The 14579-nt window shown below is 37.4% G+C and overlaps 1 protein-coding gene across 1 annotated transcript in view; it reads right to left on the reverse strand.

Moving 5' to 3' along the window:
• ADGRA1 (adhesion G protein-coupled receptor A1) overlaps positions 1–14579 on the reverse strand; it is a 475442-nt gene that overhangs the window by 48409 nt on the left and 412454 nt on the right. The window contains exons 15-17 of the mRNA XM_073353951.1: positions 12829–12956; positions 10251–10374; positions 2009–2154 (exon numbers count right to left, since the gene is read on the reverse strand). Coding sequence (XP_073210052.1) covers positions 2009–2154; positions 10251–10374; positions 12829–12956 — 398 coding nt within the window. The remainder of the gene's footprint in view (positions 1–2008; positions 2155–10250; positions 10375–12828; positions 12957–14579) is intronic.

The raw sequence follows: 14579 nt of genomic DNA on the forward strand, positions 1-14579 counted from the left end.
ATAGCAATTTACCTCCTAGTTTTTTTAATTGCCTTTGCAGGTCATATTATTTACATTTTACAAATGACAGCCCTTATATGTAGCAGTAAAAGGGCCTCAACTCAGCCTCTCTTACGTGAGCACAATTATTTATGGGTGCCAAAATTGAGGTAATTTGTTTGCTTTTACAAAAAATCAGTCCTGAAAAAATTTCATTATCCTTTACTTATGTGAAAATATTTCATAAACACAAAGCAGCCAATGTCAGCTTTCAGGTCCAAAAAATTAACATTAAAACCTATTTCTTATTAATATAGTAACAATTTAAGCAGTACCAAATGGATGTTATGGAAATATTTTGGATACATGATATAGAATATTTTAGATATTAACTTTATTGAAAATAACCAAATTAAAATGACCATGAAATTATCTTTGTCTTTCCAAAAGAACAACAATTACTAATTCTGAGTTTGGGCATTCTCTGAATTAAAGGATTTTTTAATTTTCCACATAACATGCCCATTTTCTACTTGAAATAGATCCTTCACTATTTTGAAACTAGTACTAACTATTATGGAATCACACCATACATTTCAGTGGTTGAATCTCTAGGACATATAATGCTCTGAGTGAGAAAACTAATTGTAGAATAAATTTAGTTAGCTATTAAACAATTATTTACATGTGCTCTTACAGCTAAAAGTAGGTCTATCGTTTCTATTACAAAGTTTAAAATACCTACAATTTATTTTCACTGTCTGAGGAACTCTATACAATTGACAGAACAAGGGCTCTAATTAGAGTAATCTTTTCTGTAACCTGATTGTCTGTTGTTTTCTTCCAGCTCTAACAGGATTTGAATTTGAAGAACATACAATACACTGGGTCTGTGTAACCTGAAACAATTTTCTTCGTTAATAACCTCACTGCAGTACTTGAAAATTAACAATTATTCATTTTGCCATGAGCAAATAACTGAATGACTGAAATTCACATCTGTGAAGAATGGTATAGTAAATCACAGATTAGCACTCACTCTCAACAAAAACATTTTCCTTTGCTTATACCTAACACAAAGCCAACCTTCAGTGTGAGTCTTCTCCTTTCCACCAGACAAATTTTATGTAAGTGTTAATCAATTTAGTCTTTGGAAAGAAAATATTTTAAAAAGCAGAGAACTAATGACGGTAATAAAGATTTCATTCAATGGGGTCTGGGTTATAAAACAAATCTTTTTACAGAACATGTGCACAATGCATATTTCTATATAATGTTAACAGTCTGGCTCATGTTCACACAGCATGGCCTATCAAGGCCATACAACAGATTTTATGTTCTCAGTAAAAAATGCTGTTCTAGACATTTTTGTACAGAATTTACTATTTTGGACTGAGTTCTCATGAAATTATGCCCCCTTGGTGAGAATTCTTTTGAAATTACAGCTGCTGTAAATTCAGAAGAATTCTTTCCAGATGGCCTCTTCTACTGAGCATCTTGACAATCTCTCAAGTAGTGACGGATCATCTCTGGTGTGGGGTGAGGTGGGTGGTGGGAGGACTGGCATAAGATCTCTATGGAATGAAGAACAGCATGAGTAAGATTTGTGGGCATAAGGGGAAAGTGAAGGCCATTATGGGCCAGTTTCTGATCACTGAATAGTACCTTACTCCACAAGTGGGCCATGGTATTTGGCTCAATAGGAAATCAACAGGATCCATTGGGGAGGTAGGTGCTATCTGGCATAAATAAGGGAATCAGAATCTAGCTGTATATAACTTCTATATATTTCAGTGTTTTGAGTGGAATTAGCCATAACCACTGCTGCAAAGTGGCAGATTTTTCCACATATTTAACAGACATTTCTGTAGTACTCTGAGGGATTCAGGTTTTCAGTGGTCTTACCTATAGTTTTCACAACTGAAGATGACAGCAAATAATGCAACAGACTATTTAAAGAGTTAGAATTGTTAACAAATCTTAGGCACTCAGATAAAAAAAATCAACCTTTAATGTTATTAGTCCATACCTGAGCAATGGCTGTTTTGGATAAGAAGCTTGGTCACTATTTTGGCATGGCTGAGCTTTTTTTGTGACTTGCTTATAAATATTCCTTGCAGTTACTCCGATCCATAGCATAGTGGAGAGGGTGGAATAATGCAATACTATGCCAACCTAAAACAAGAGGGTAATAGTTACAGAAATCGGCAAATGGCCAGTAAAACAAAAATACTTTGTAACATAAGCCTATTGTACAAATGTACAAGTAAACCAGAATAATTTTATTTTAAATGAACTGAATTTGTGATTACCTTAACAACATTTTTGCATCTCTCTGGTTACTTCTAATCAGTGCAAGAGAATTAAAATGATTTAAAAAGCAGGTGGCATCTCTTACTTAAACTAATGTTTAAATTATAATTGCTAATATCTGAAACACCCAGTAAGGTGTTATGAAATCAGAACACATAAAATGTGTTTTCTGAGAGCATCATTAGTGGCTACTCACTGAATGTGCAAATTTAAGCTTATGGAAGATTAGCTTGATTCTTAACGTTTTGTTAGCAAGGAACCTGCCACTACTTGCTAATTATGCTGCATATAATGCAAATTTCAAGTCTGAGGTCAATGAAAAGGCAAACGTTTTGTCTGAATTTGTACTATCAGCATTAATTTTAGTAAGTTTTGTGGAAGCGGTATATCTTTTCCCTCTCAGCTAGGTACAGCCATGTATGACCTGATGAAATGACCTATCAGTAGGTTGGGATAGGATCCTAGCATCTCAGGCATGCTAAGAAAAAATATTTTTGGTGTCTTTAAAACTGGCCATTTTAGCTACACCATAGCCAAAAGTAGATGAAGAAGTTTTGCATCTTTTAAAACAGTACTTAGTACAGAAATAAAAGAAAAAGGAAGTACAAACCTAAAAGTGTGGCTGTCCTGATCTTTCCAATAAAGTGCTGTGTGTATCATTAAAAGTAAAACAAAAACACCAACGCTAAGATGCTAACATGTTTACTCTGCTAGTAACTGTTATTCATTACTATGGAAATAGTAATTGGAATTTTATCCAATCTACAATGCTTTATTATATTAGCTAAGTCTCCATCTGATTATATAAAATGAGGTTACTTTTGAAGCAATAACCTGACATTTTGCTGTGACAAGTAAAATATTGCTATAATTGGAAAGCCCATACATTTTTAAGGAATACAGAGAATTACTGAATAAAGCTAACACAAACCTATTATAATGATTTATCTAAACTAGAGTTCCATTTTTGGTTAAGTTGAAACAAAATAATTGATAGAAAGAAAAAACATGAATTTTGTTTAGGTTTAATAATACATCATAATATTTATATATATACACAGCAAATATTAATCAAGGCAAAGGCTGTTGGAATTCATTTCTTTTCCTGGGCTTGTCTGACACATTAGACAGGGGAGAGTATGGACTTCATAGTGGCTGTCGCTTGAGGTGAGAGAAGCAGAAATAAGAGAATGAGACATCTATGCACCATCAGCTGGCAGATGTTGCCAATTCAGTGGCTAGTGCTGTCTGGGTTTATTTCATGTGCAGCTCACAGAAGAGTTTTGCAGGGACACAGTGAGAACTAGTATGAATCCAAGGGGGGCGGGAATGAGAAGAAAGAATCAGAAAAATATGAAGGACTAAATTGATAACATTGTTCTAGTTATTTCAGTGTAGGGCTGAGGCTGTGTATTGTATGGTTATTCAGAAAATATATCTAGAAAATATATATTAACAAATGCACGCACATGAGGGATGAGTCTGGTGTCAGTATATACAAATGTGTGAAGTTCAGACAACATATGGGATGATAAAATTCCATTCCCTATTGATGTACCAACAGATATGGCCAGCAATATAAATTAATGTGGATCCTAATAAAATAGTACAATAAAATAGCAACCGTTTCACTGCACTATCAAAGAAGCAACAGAATTGAGGCCAGAATAGAATTTCTGTGTCATACCCTACCCACAATGCCCAACTTTCTTTATACAATGTCCAACTTTCAGAGATTAGTCCCCTTCAGTAACATCAGATAAAACATGCTGACAAGGAAGAGAGACCATACATATTATTAGCTGTTGTGCAACCTCTTAAATACTAAGCCTATTAAAAACTCTATTGGTATTTCCTGCCTTTAATAGAGGAGAACATGTTTTCAGGCCCTGAATGGCTAGTAAATTTGAAGGATGATGGTGGCTCCAGACTTATTATTTAGCCAGACATATATGCAGGAATTCATAAAATATGCTCAGTGCAGATTGGGTGAATGCATTCAGCTACTATATTCAAGTCAGAGGGCAACAGTGCCTTTTTTTTCATAGATTCTAAAGCCAGAAGGTACTATTGTCATAATCTAGCCTGATTGCCTGTTTGTGCCTTACTTCACTCCATAAACACTGGATTAGAGGACAGATTTTTCTGATGTTAAATATGTATTCAATAGAACAGACGTGTTTGTTACACCTCATTTTGGACTATGTCAAGTGTTTGTAAGGGTACCCTCACTCAAATCCAGATTCAGGATATGGGAGTTCAAATGTATGTGGTGGGTATTGAAAGTCCTAATGGGTTACTTGTTTAAGGTGCTGAGTGGGGTTTGGGTTTATTTGTGTATATTGTGTTACTGGATTTGGGCCTAGAGCACATGGACAGATGCTATATAAAAATCCAAATAAACAAATAGATTAAAAATTAAGTAGTTTAAACACGATGTGGATGTGGTGCTCAGGTTCATCATTGTGTACAGATGATGTACACACTTGCATGATGGGCCCTGTTTCCAGTATGGAGAAAAGGATAAAGATTGAGGATACTAGATCTACAAAAAACAGAGGGGGAGGGGGAGGGGGAGGGAGACTTTCCTTATAACCTTCAGACTAATGCTTAGAGCACTCACCCAGGATGTGGGAGATCGCGGGTTCAAGTCCCCACTCTGACTGATAAGGAGAAGGGATTTGAAGAGAAGATCTGTCACCTCTCAGGTGAGTGCTCTAACCACTGAACTATGGGATATACTGATGTGGGTCTCTCTCTCAGTCTTTTCTGCTGAAATTGTTCCATGTCAATTAAATAATTGAATAATTAAATATTAATTGGGCCAGAGAAAGAGTGAGAATGACGCTATAGCAGGGGTAGACAACCTATAGCACACGTGCCAAAGGCGGCACGCGAGCTGATTTGCAGTGGCACTCACACTGCCCGGGTCCTGGCCACCGGTCCGGGGGGCTCTGCATTTTAATTTAATTTTAAATGAAGCTTCTTAACCATTTTAAAAACCTTATTTACTTTACATACACCAATAGTTTAGTTATATACTATAGACTTATAGAAAGAGACCTTCTAAAAACATTTAAATGTATTACTGGCACGTGAAACCTTAAATTAGAGTGAATAAATGAAGACTTGGCACACCACTTCTGAAAGGTTGCCGACCCCTGCTCTATAGCCTAGGACACGCCCCTGAGAAACAGATCACTGGCAGAGATAGGCGCTTCCCTGTTGCCTGGACTTAGGCACATATCTCTGAGGGGTTTAGGACATACCCATCTCATCCGATGATCTGCATCTCTCACTGGCTGTTTTAGGAACAAGACTGTGACCCACAAAGCCTGAGTTAGGCACCTAGGTTCCCTATACAATGAGTGGATTGCCTGCCTGTCTCTCCCCACTCATTGTACAGGAAACCTAGGTGCCTAACTCAGGCTTTGTGGATCGCAGTCTTGTTCCTATGATTTTCTAGGTACTTAAAAGTTATGCATAATGTTGCAATGCTTAAGTCCATTTCTAGATCAGAGTCAGAGAGACATGCTCAAGATCACACAGCAAGACTGGGGTAGATTAGAGTGCTGAATTCAGGTCTCCCAAGTCCCAGGCCAGCACTCTAATCAGCGGACCATCCTTCCTCTCTTTACAAATGACAAATAATGAGCATCTAATAGGTAGCAAAATGAGGTAAACCATTTGAAGGGATTTTTATGTCTGAAAGGAATTTTTAGATGTTTGGATTTCAGATTAAAATAAATACTGTACCACAGAGGGAAGTAATTGTTTTTCTTTAGTTCAACTACTTGACATTCAAGGATATAATAAGATGAATTAGTGGCCTAGTGCAGAAAACAGCCCTTGTTCATACCATTAACTCTTTCTCCCTAAACTGGGATCATTGTGAGACACTTAATTCTGGGTTAGAGCAATGGTTAAACTCAAATATTCTGCAAAGACATCTGCTAATGAGGTAGAGCCTTAAGGAAATTCACTTTATTATTTCACTTAGGTGAAAGAGTTGTAATGAGGTTTTGTCATGTGCAAAAGAAAGTGCTGGGGGTGTGGAGCTGAGTATGGTGAGAAAGCTAGGAGAAGATTCACTCCACAACACTCAGAGCAGTGACTCCAGGTTTATTCCATCAGAAAAGGCTGCATTTGGAATTTTCCACCAAGCATTGCACTATAAAACAACAATGCAGACTTCCCTCTGTCCTTTCCTTTGTTCCTGGGCTGCATTTATGTTGCATTTGTAAAGCAGGGAGAGACATTGAAGGTACTGTAACTATATCCCCAATGGAATATATGTTAACTTGTTTTAATGCTTCTTTGAGATAAATCATTTGAAACTGCCATCTTTACAAAATGTGTGATTAACAAGCAATGTTATGGTAACATCCTCTTCAGATACATCCTATCGGAAAGAAGATCGGATAGTTCTATACCAGTGTTCTTTTCTTTCTGCCCAGGTCCAGTTGTGCTTGCAAGAATTTAAAAAAAGGCTCAGCCAATCCTCATTCCTGCTTACACAGTCCTGAGGGACACCTGAACCAAATATGGCTATTTAAAAAGGTTCTGCCCTGGACTGACTGATCTTAACGATGGCTGCACTCATTGTGTGCACCCACTCCACAGGGCCTCGTGTGGAGCTGCTTGAGTGGCCATTGGGTATCATCATATAAATGAGCTCCCAGACACCCTGAGAAGCCATATGCAGGTCTCCCTTCTTTCCAGTACTGGCCTCTTACAGGTTACGTCAACGCTGCTGCAGCAATAATACCAGAGAGCTGTCAGAAGAGGAGACAGGTATCAGGACTGAGGGCTCTGTATGATTTTTTTACAGGTGTATGTTGGCAGGCAAGGAGGTTAGGAAGGGTGGTGGTGGTGAAACAATGGCTGCGAATGGACAGTATGTTCAACCTGTGGTATCAGCTAAAATATCCCCTTAATGGGTTGTTCAGTCCATTCGATCTCCCCTGCTGTCAATCCGCTCCTCTCAGGGAATCAGAGAAGCTGTATGCACGCTCAGTGAGCTCTGTGTCATCCCTGGACCCTTGGTGAAGTACGGTGCTGACACTCTCCATAGACGGGCATGGTCTTATGTGGATGAGTGAACCTAATGCAGGTGCCTTGGGGGCATGTGTGTGGGGGTCTCAGGATCTGTTTAGATTTCTCTAGCTGCACAGTGTGACTATGCTTTACAATGACTCAGGATTTGGCCTAATACCATGAGAGGAAATAACTACCATATGCACTGCATTTTATTAAAAAATTCCTGTAGCTTATCATAGAATCATAGGACTGGAAGGGACCTCGAGAGGTCATTTAGTCCAGTCCCCAGCCCTCATGTTATTATTACTCATAACAGAATTATTAATAACTCATTTAACAAACTCTATTTTTCATTATCATTTTTACTGTGCAATCTGCAAGGTAAATAACCAAGCAAAAATTGTAACAACAGATGGTCATTTGTGACCATGTAATTACATTGCCATGGCTGTCCTATAAACTTTCAATCTACAGATAAAAAAAAATGTAAATGATGTTTAGATTTGTGAGAATTTAGAGATTAATTACCATGCAACTGGCTAGATATTAAGAGAGATTTATCTCAGAATAATGAAATAGACAAAAATGTCGTAAAAATAATGTCACGTAAGGCATATTTTACAACTTAGTGTTTATTGCACTAGAGAAGCTTATAATATTTATAGGTGCTGTCTGTTGAAAGTCATACAAATGTAAATGTTCAACTTTCAGAACAGGTTACAGAAAATTAGAAACAGAATTCCTAAAATTGGTTATGGGAGCTGTACTATATAAATTCCTGTACTCATATTAAAAAAATCTAATTATATAAAATGTAAAGGACATGCTTCATTCAAACAGTGTTAGAATTTCAAGTTGTGAAGAACAGGAGAATTCTAGCATGGAACTGTTGTCTTGTGGTTAGAACAAGAGAACGTGAGTCAGGATTCCTGGGTTCTCCTTGTGGCCTTGTAATGCGACTTTCACTTAACCTCTCTATACCTTGGTTTATCCACCTGTGCAATGGATATAGTAGTAACAAACTCACTTGAGTGTTTTGATGTTATTTCTGTTCATAAAGGGCTCTGACATCTTCCAATGAAAGTATTATGTAAGTAGAAAGTATTACTTCAGCAATAACAGTCTTGCAAATCCTCATTGGTATATTACACAGATCCTAAATATTTTATCACCATTTTTAGCTGGATTATATTTAAGAACTTCATAATACATTAAGCACTAACTGTATTAACTATGGGCCAAATACTGCCTTTATTTACAATCACACAGTGACATTGAATCCATTATAAAAATGGGGAGAATTTTGTGTCTTATTTGCTTTCCTCAGACAGGAGTAATTCAAAGTAAGATGTGTAACTTGCTGTCTATTCCTTCCCTGGGTCACTATTCTAACTGAGAGATTGCATCTCAATTAAAATTTTACTTTAGAAATAAATTCTATCAGCAAATACAGAGGGGCATTTTACATGCTGCTATTTTTAGTAAGCCTGCTGAGCAATCATGAGTGCTTAGAAGAACAATTGCAACACTTTTTGATTCTCCTTGTTAGTAACAGAAATATTATAATGCATGAATGAAGAAATATTTTTTTAATTAAAAGAGTGGGCAAAGAATAATTTATAAATTAGCTAAAAAAAGGCAAGCAGACAAGTTGGGTCACTGTTCTCAAGTAAGATTTATTACTGGTGATGTTTTTTTATCCTCTTGTCTGCTAAAACCCCATGAAGCTCTGCTCACTTTTAAATTAAATGTGAGAACAGAACTTCTAATATATTAGTACTGTGACTAGACTGTGCAGACTCAGTTCCATCATGAGTAATGGAAAGAGATCAGCCACACATTTGTTTTCAATGGGCTGGGTTTCAAGACTATAGCCTGTTTAAGTAAAGGAGAATACACATCTCATATTAGAGGTCTCAGTGCTAATACCATTAGATAAAAGCTGAGTGTTGCATTCACAGATATTTTTGCTTCATGAAATTCTTTAGCAAAGGTCAGCAACAATATCATTCATGAGAACAGGGGCATCTGTTCTAAAGAATTCCAGAAAAAATTATTAGAAATACAAAGCTGGACTTTAACTGGTCCTTGCGAGGTTTTGCTGAGAGGGGAGGACTGAAGCAGCCTTCTTTCCTTCCTCTCCTGCCAAAGGACCAATCACAATCTCATTCCCTGTATCCAGGAGAGCACAGAGACTGCTCCCTCTGTGAGATTCCAGGGATGTACCTCCCCATATAAGATGTTTCACAGGAGGAGGAGGTGGGGATTGTGCAGCCTGCACAACACCCATGCCTGCATACCAGGAAACTCAGTGAGGCTCCCTAACATACAAGCCCTTTTCTGGGGGCAGGGTGGTATAAGCATTGCCTCCAAAGCCTGCGCTGCACTTAAAATACATCATTACGTTATAAACATTAAGTTGCTAAAATATATTCAGTGATTACACAGTGGGCATAAAGGGCCTACATTACAAAGCTGAAACAGGTAGGTTAGTATGATATTCTCATGGTAAGCAACCGCAAGAGTAATAATTCTAACTTTGCCCCCCCTCTAATCTGAAGATCTCAAAGGGCATTACAAACATGAATAAACCATATCCCCCAACACTCCTGTAAAAAAGAGAAATAGTATTAACTCCATTTTGCTTTTGGATAGGGAAATTGAGGCACAGAGAAGTTAATATATTTGCCCAAGTTCACACAGCAACTCAGTGGCACAGATGGAAATACAATACAGAGTTCCTGATTGCCACTGCTTCACATTAGCCACAATCTTCATAGTGATGACTAATTCTGGTACATATGTCTGATAAAATATAGAATCTTTGATAAGAAAGAATATCATCAGTATTAAGTCAACATGTATAATTTCAGGGGCTTTTTTTTTTAAAATAAGAATAAGGTAACAAAGGTACTTACAGCTTGACATATAATTGGATATTTTATGCGATTGATTCCACCAGCAAAGACAGCAAAAGTAAGAGCAGTATGGAAACAGAAGTTGAGAAGCATGTGCCATCCTTTTCTACTGATTCGGATTGTGCTGTTTAAAATTAACATATTTTTTCAATTCACATCTTTATTGTAAAAATCTTCGAATACGTTCTTATATTTTTGGAAAAAATATATTTGACATATAGATTTCAAACTCTCAGATTCTTGACTACTAGACTACTTGCAGCATAGCGAGTCTGTTTTAAAGCCCATTGAAGTCAATGGGAGGTTTTTAAAATTTTTTTTACTGACTTCAGTGGGCTTTTAAACAGGCCCAGAATGAAATAATACATGTATTTAAAAGGCTTTCTGCCAGATGTCAAATATGCAGTAGTCTAACTATGACAACTCTGAAGGATTATGTATAAGTTGAAGATCAAAATTCATTACATTGAATACATTCTTAATTAATGTTTATCAGCTTATACAGTAAAATACATTCCTGCTCTTTTAAATAGTTAATGACTTTTAACTACTGTGTACACACACACAAACACACACACACACACTTAAAAATCTCATTCATATAAATGAAATCACAACATTTCTAAAACCAAACAGATTTAAAAGCAAGAAAACACCTTTCTGATAAGATGATATTTATCAAACCCTTTGTACCAGGTTGTTCTCTGATTCTAATACAATTAGTGTATCTTTCCAAGGGGCTGTTGTGGAACTGGAAGCGAGCATCCAGTAGTTTGATATCAAAGGTGGCCTTATATCACAGAGCTTTATATCGCAGTATCAAATTATAAAGAATATAAGAAATTTTAGGAACAATATAAGACCATCTCTAGACACACATCTGCTTCTTTTTAGGGGAAGCTACAGCTTGGGAACAAGCCCATCATAATATTTTATGGGTTTCTAGTTTTCTAGTCCTTAAATTTTGTTTGTGTGTGAAACCAATATTTGAATGGATATTTTTTTCCAAATGGAGTCAAGGAGGACACATTTCCATAAGTTACTGATTAGAAGAGCTTGTTTTGGTATGTGTTGTCACATGTAGAAAGATTAATTATGAATGTTTTTGAGGGCAAAGTTCAATTTCCATTTTCTCTCACAGAGCTTAGTACAGTGGTTCTCAAACTATTGTACTGGTGACCCCTTTCACATAGCAAGCCCCTGAGTGCAACTCCCCACCCCCCAATAAATTAAAAACACTTGTTTATATGTTTAACACCACTATAAATGCTGGAGGCAAAGCAGGGTTTGGGGTTGTCATAAATATAAAGGGAAGAGTAAACCCCTTTGAAATCCCTCCTGGCCAGGGGAAAGCTCCTCTCACCATGTCAAGGTTCCTCCCCCACTCTGAACTCTAGGGTACAGATGTGGGGACCTGCATGAAAAACCTCCTAAGCTTATCTTTACCAGCTTAGGTCAAAACTTCCCCAAGGTACAAAATATTCCACCCGTTGTCCTTGGACTGGCCGCTACCACCACCAAACTAATACTGGTTACTGGGAAAGAGCTGTTTGGACGTGTCCTTCCCCCCAAAATACTTCCCAAAAACCTTGCACCCCACTTCCTGGACAAGGTTTGGTAAAAAGCCTCACCAATTTGCCTAGGTGACTACAGACCCAGACCCTTGGATCTTAAGAACAATGAACAATCCTCCCAACACTTGCACTCCCCCTTTCCTGGGAAATGTTGGATAAAAAGCCTCACCAATTTGCATAGGTGACCACCGACCCAAACCCTTGGATCTGAGAACAATGAAAAAGCATTCAGTTTTCTTACAAGAAGACTTTTAGTAAAAATAGAAGTAAATAGAAATAAAGAAATCCCCCCTGTAAAATCAGGATGGTAGATATCTTACAGGGTAATTAGATTAAAAAACATAGAGAACCCCTCTAGGCAAAACTTTAAGTTACAAAAAAGATACACAGACAGAAATAGTTATTCTATTCAGCACAATTCTTTTCTCAGCCATTTAAAGAAATCATAATCTAACACATACCTAGCGAGATTACGTACTAAAAGTTCTAAGACTCCATTCCTGGTCTATCCCCGGCAGAAACCAGCATATAGACAGACCCCCAGACCCTTTGTTTCTCTCCCTCCTCCCAGCTTTTGAAAGTATCTTGTCTCCTCATTGGTCATTTTGGTCAGGTGCCAGTGAGGTTACCTTTAGCTTCTTAACCCTTTACAGGTGAGAGGAGCTTTCCCCTGGCCAGGAGGGATTTCAAAGGGGTTTACCCTTCCCTTTATATTTATGACAGGGGTGGAGACTGACAGCTAGCGACCACCCATGTAATAACCTCATAAGCCCCTGAGGGGTCCCAACCCCCAGTTTGAGAACCCCTGCCTTAGTATAAACAAAACAGATTATTTGACTTTGTATATATTTTTACTTATGAAACACCAAATTCCATTCTTTTTTTTACTACATTATACTGTAAATTTTAGTATCCATCAGTAACTAAACCATTTAAGCATTTTATCTTTGTGCAAAGAAAAGATAGATAATGAATGTGTGTTTGCTTCTGTATTGAATTCTTACCTGTGATGCACAATGTAAGTGATAATGGATGCAAACAGGCACAATAACATGACTGCAGTACATGCATATACCACAGGGTGCAGGAACTCCCCTGGGTACTGGGGAAAGGAGAGCACTGTCTTCAAATCCTGCCAAGGAAGGAAGGAAAATAAAATTAGCATTTTAAGGGGTGAGAACCTAAGACTTCACTGCAATACTCCCATCATTCCCAATTAACCCCCTCTAGATTTTCACATGCTGCATTTTGGAATAGAAAAATAAGATGATGAATTTATCTGCATAAAGTTCATGAATTTACAATTGCAACAAACTGCTCTCCACGATTCTGCATATACTTCTCAGGGGGAAATTAACTTTCTTCCACAGGCAAGGCTGTCCTGATTAAAAAAATATATTCCAGAAAGAAAAATGTGCAAAATTCCACAGCAAACGGATACCAGTAATGTCTGTTCTATCTGACACCATAAACTTCATGCATCTATGATACTGAGTACACAATACCTATTTACCAGGAACAGTATTCTACTTCCAACATACTCATTTCTTCTTAAGGAAACAGAAAGATGACAAGGGACCCAAGATAGCTAACTGTTGTTAAGATACTACAGGAGTCTGATCCTCATTTGCTGTAAACCAGCATAAATCCACGTGGGCCAACAGATTTGAGTAGAATGTCTTTCCATAAAATGCCACCTTTGATGCACACATGCATAGCTTCTGTTGATGTCAGTTGAACAGCAGCTGCACAATTACATCTAAGGCAAAACCTAGGTGCAAGAGTTCTTTTTAGGGAAGCTGGAGGTGTTGCCACAGTTATTCATGGAAACAGCATGTCAGTGAGAAGACTGACAAAGGACATACTTCGGTGGACTCAACCATATCAGATTCCTATACCAACCGGTTGGATGCTCATCCTGGTTATGCCTGGCATAAGGTCCCAAATACAACTGAGACTATTGGAGATAACAGGAGAATAAGAAAAACATAAGACCAAGGGTAAACACCGCTAGGTCAGTGGAAGAATTCCTCCATGGGGGAGGCTCCTATGTTTGGTCTGGCAGTTTTCCAGGTCTAGAGCCCTATCCTTCTATACTTATTTAAAATATAAATCCCATTTACAGTGCACTTGTTACTTTAAATTAATTCTTAATATAGAAAGAATTTTAAAAAAACGTGATTGGCTAAGAATTGTGCACACAGTTAGTTTGTGCTAGAACATACTTAATATTAACTTATTATTCTCCTTCAAAACTATCCTTAAAACTCTCCTTTGCTGTGAGGCCTACAAAATTTTGATCAGCGCTAGGCTGCTGGTGTGCTGAGACCATAGACTAGCATGTTAACCAATATTGTTACATTGTTTTCTTGTACTCCCCTGTCTTTCTATATCTGTTGGTTTCTTCTTGTTTTATACTCAGACTGTAAGCTCTCTGGGGCAGGAACAGTTTTTTTGTTCTGTGTTTTGTTTTTTGTTGACTGGGGCTCCTAGTGCTACAATAATATATCCAATTCAAAATAATAATAAAATAACAACAACAGCAACAACATCCTATTCTCCAACACGCCCATTTGTATCATCCACCTGTTATGGCTTATCTTTTAGATTGTAAGCTCTTTCAAGCAGGGACTATCATTCACTACAAACATACAGTGCCTAGCAAAATGGCACTTGGGTGTGTGACAGACCTCTATGCTACTACAATCTTACACATATAATAAAATTAGACTGCTTTGCTGAAAAAGATAAAATA

Source organism: Lepidochelys kempii, chromosome 7, assembly GCF_965140265.1.
Source record: "Lepidochelys kempii isolate rLepKem1 chromosome 7, rLepKem1.hap2, whole genome shotgun sequence".
NCBI lineage: Eukaryota > Metazoa > Chordata > Testudines > Cheloniidae > Lepidochelys > Lepidochelys kempii.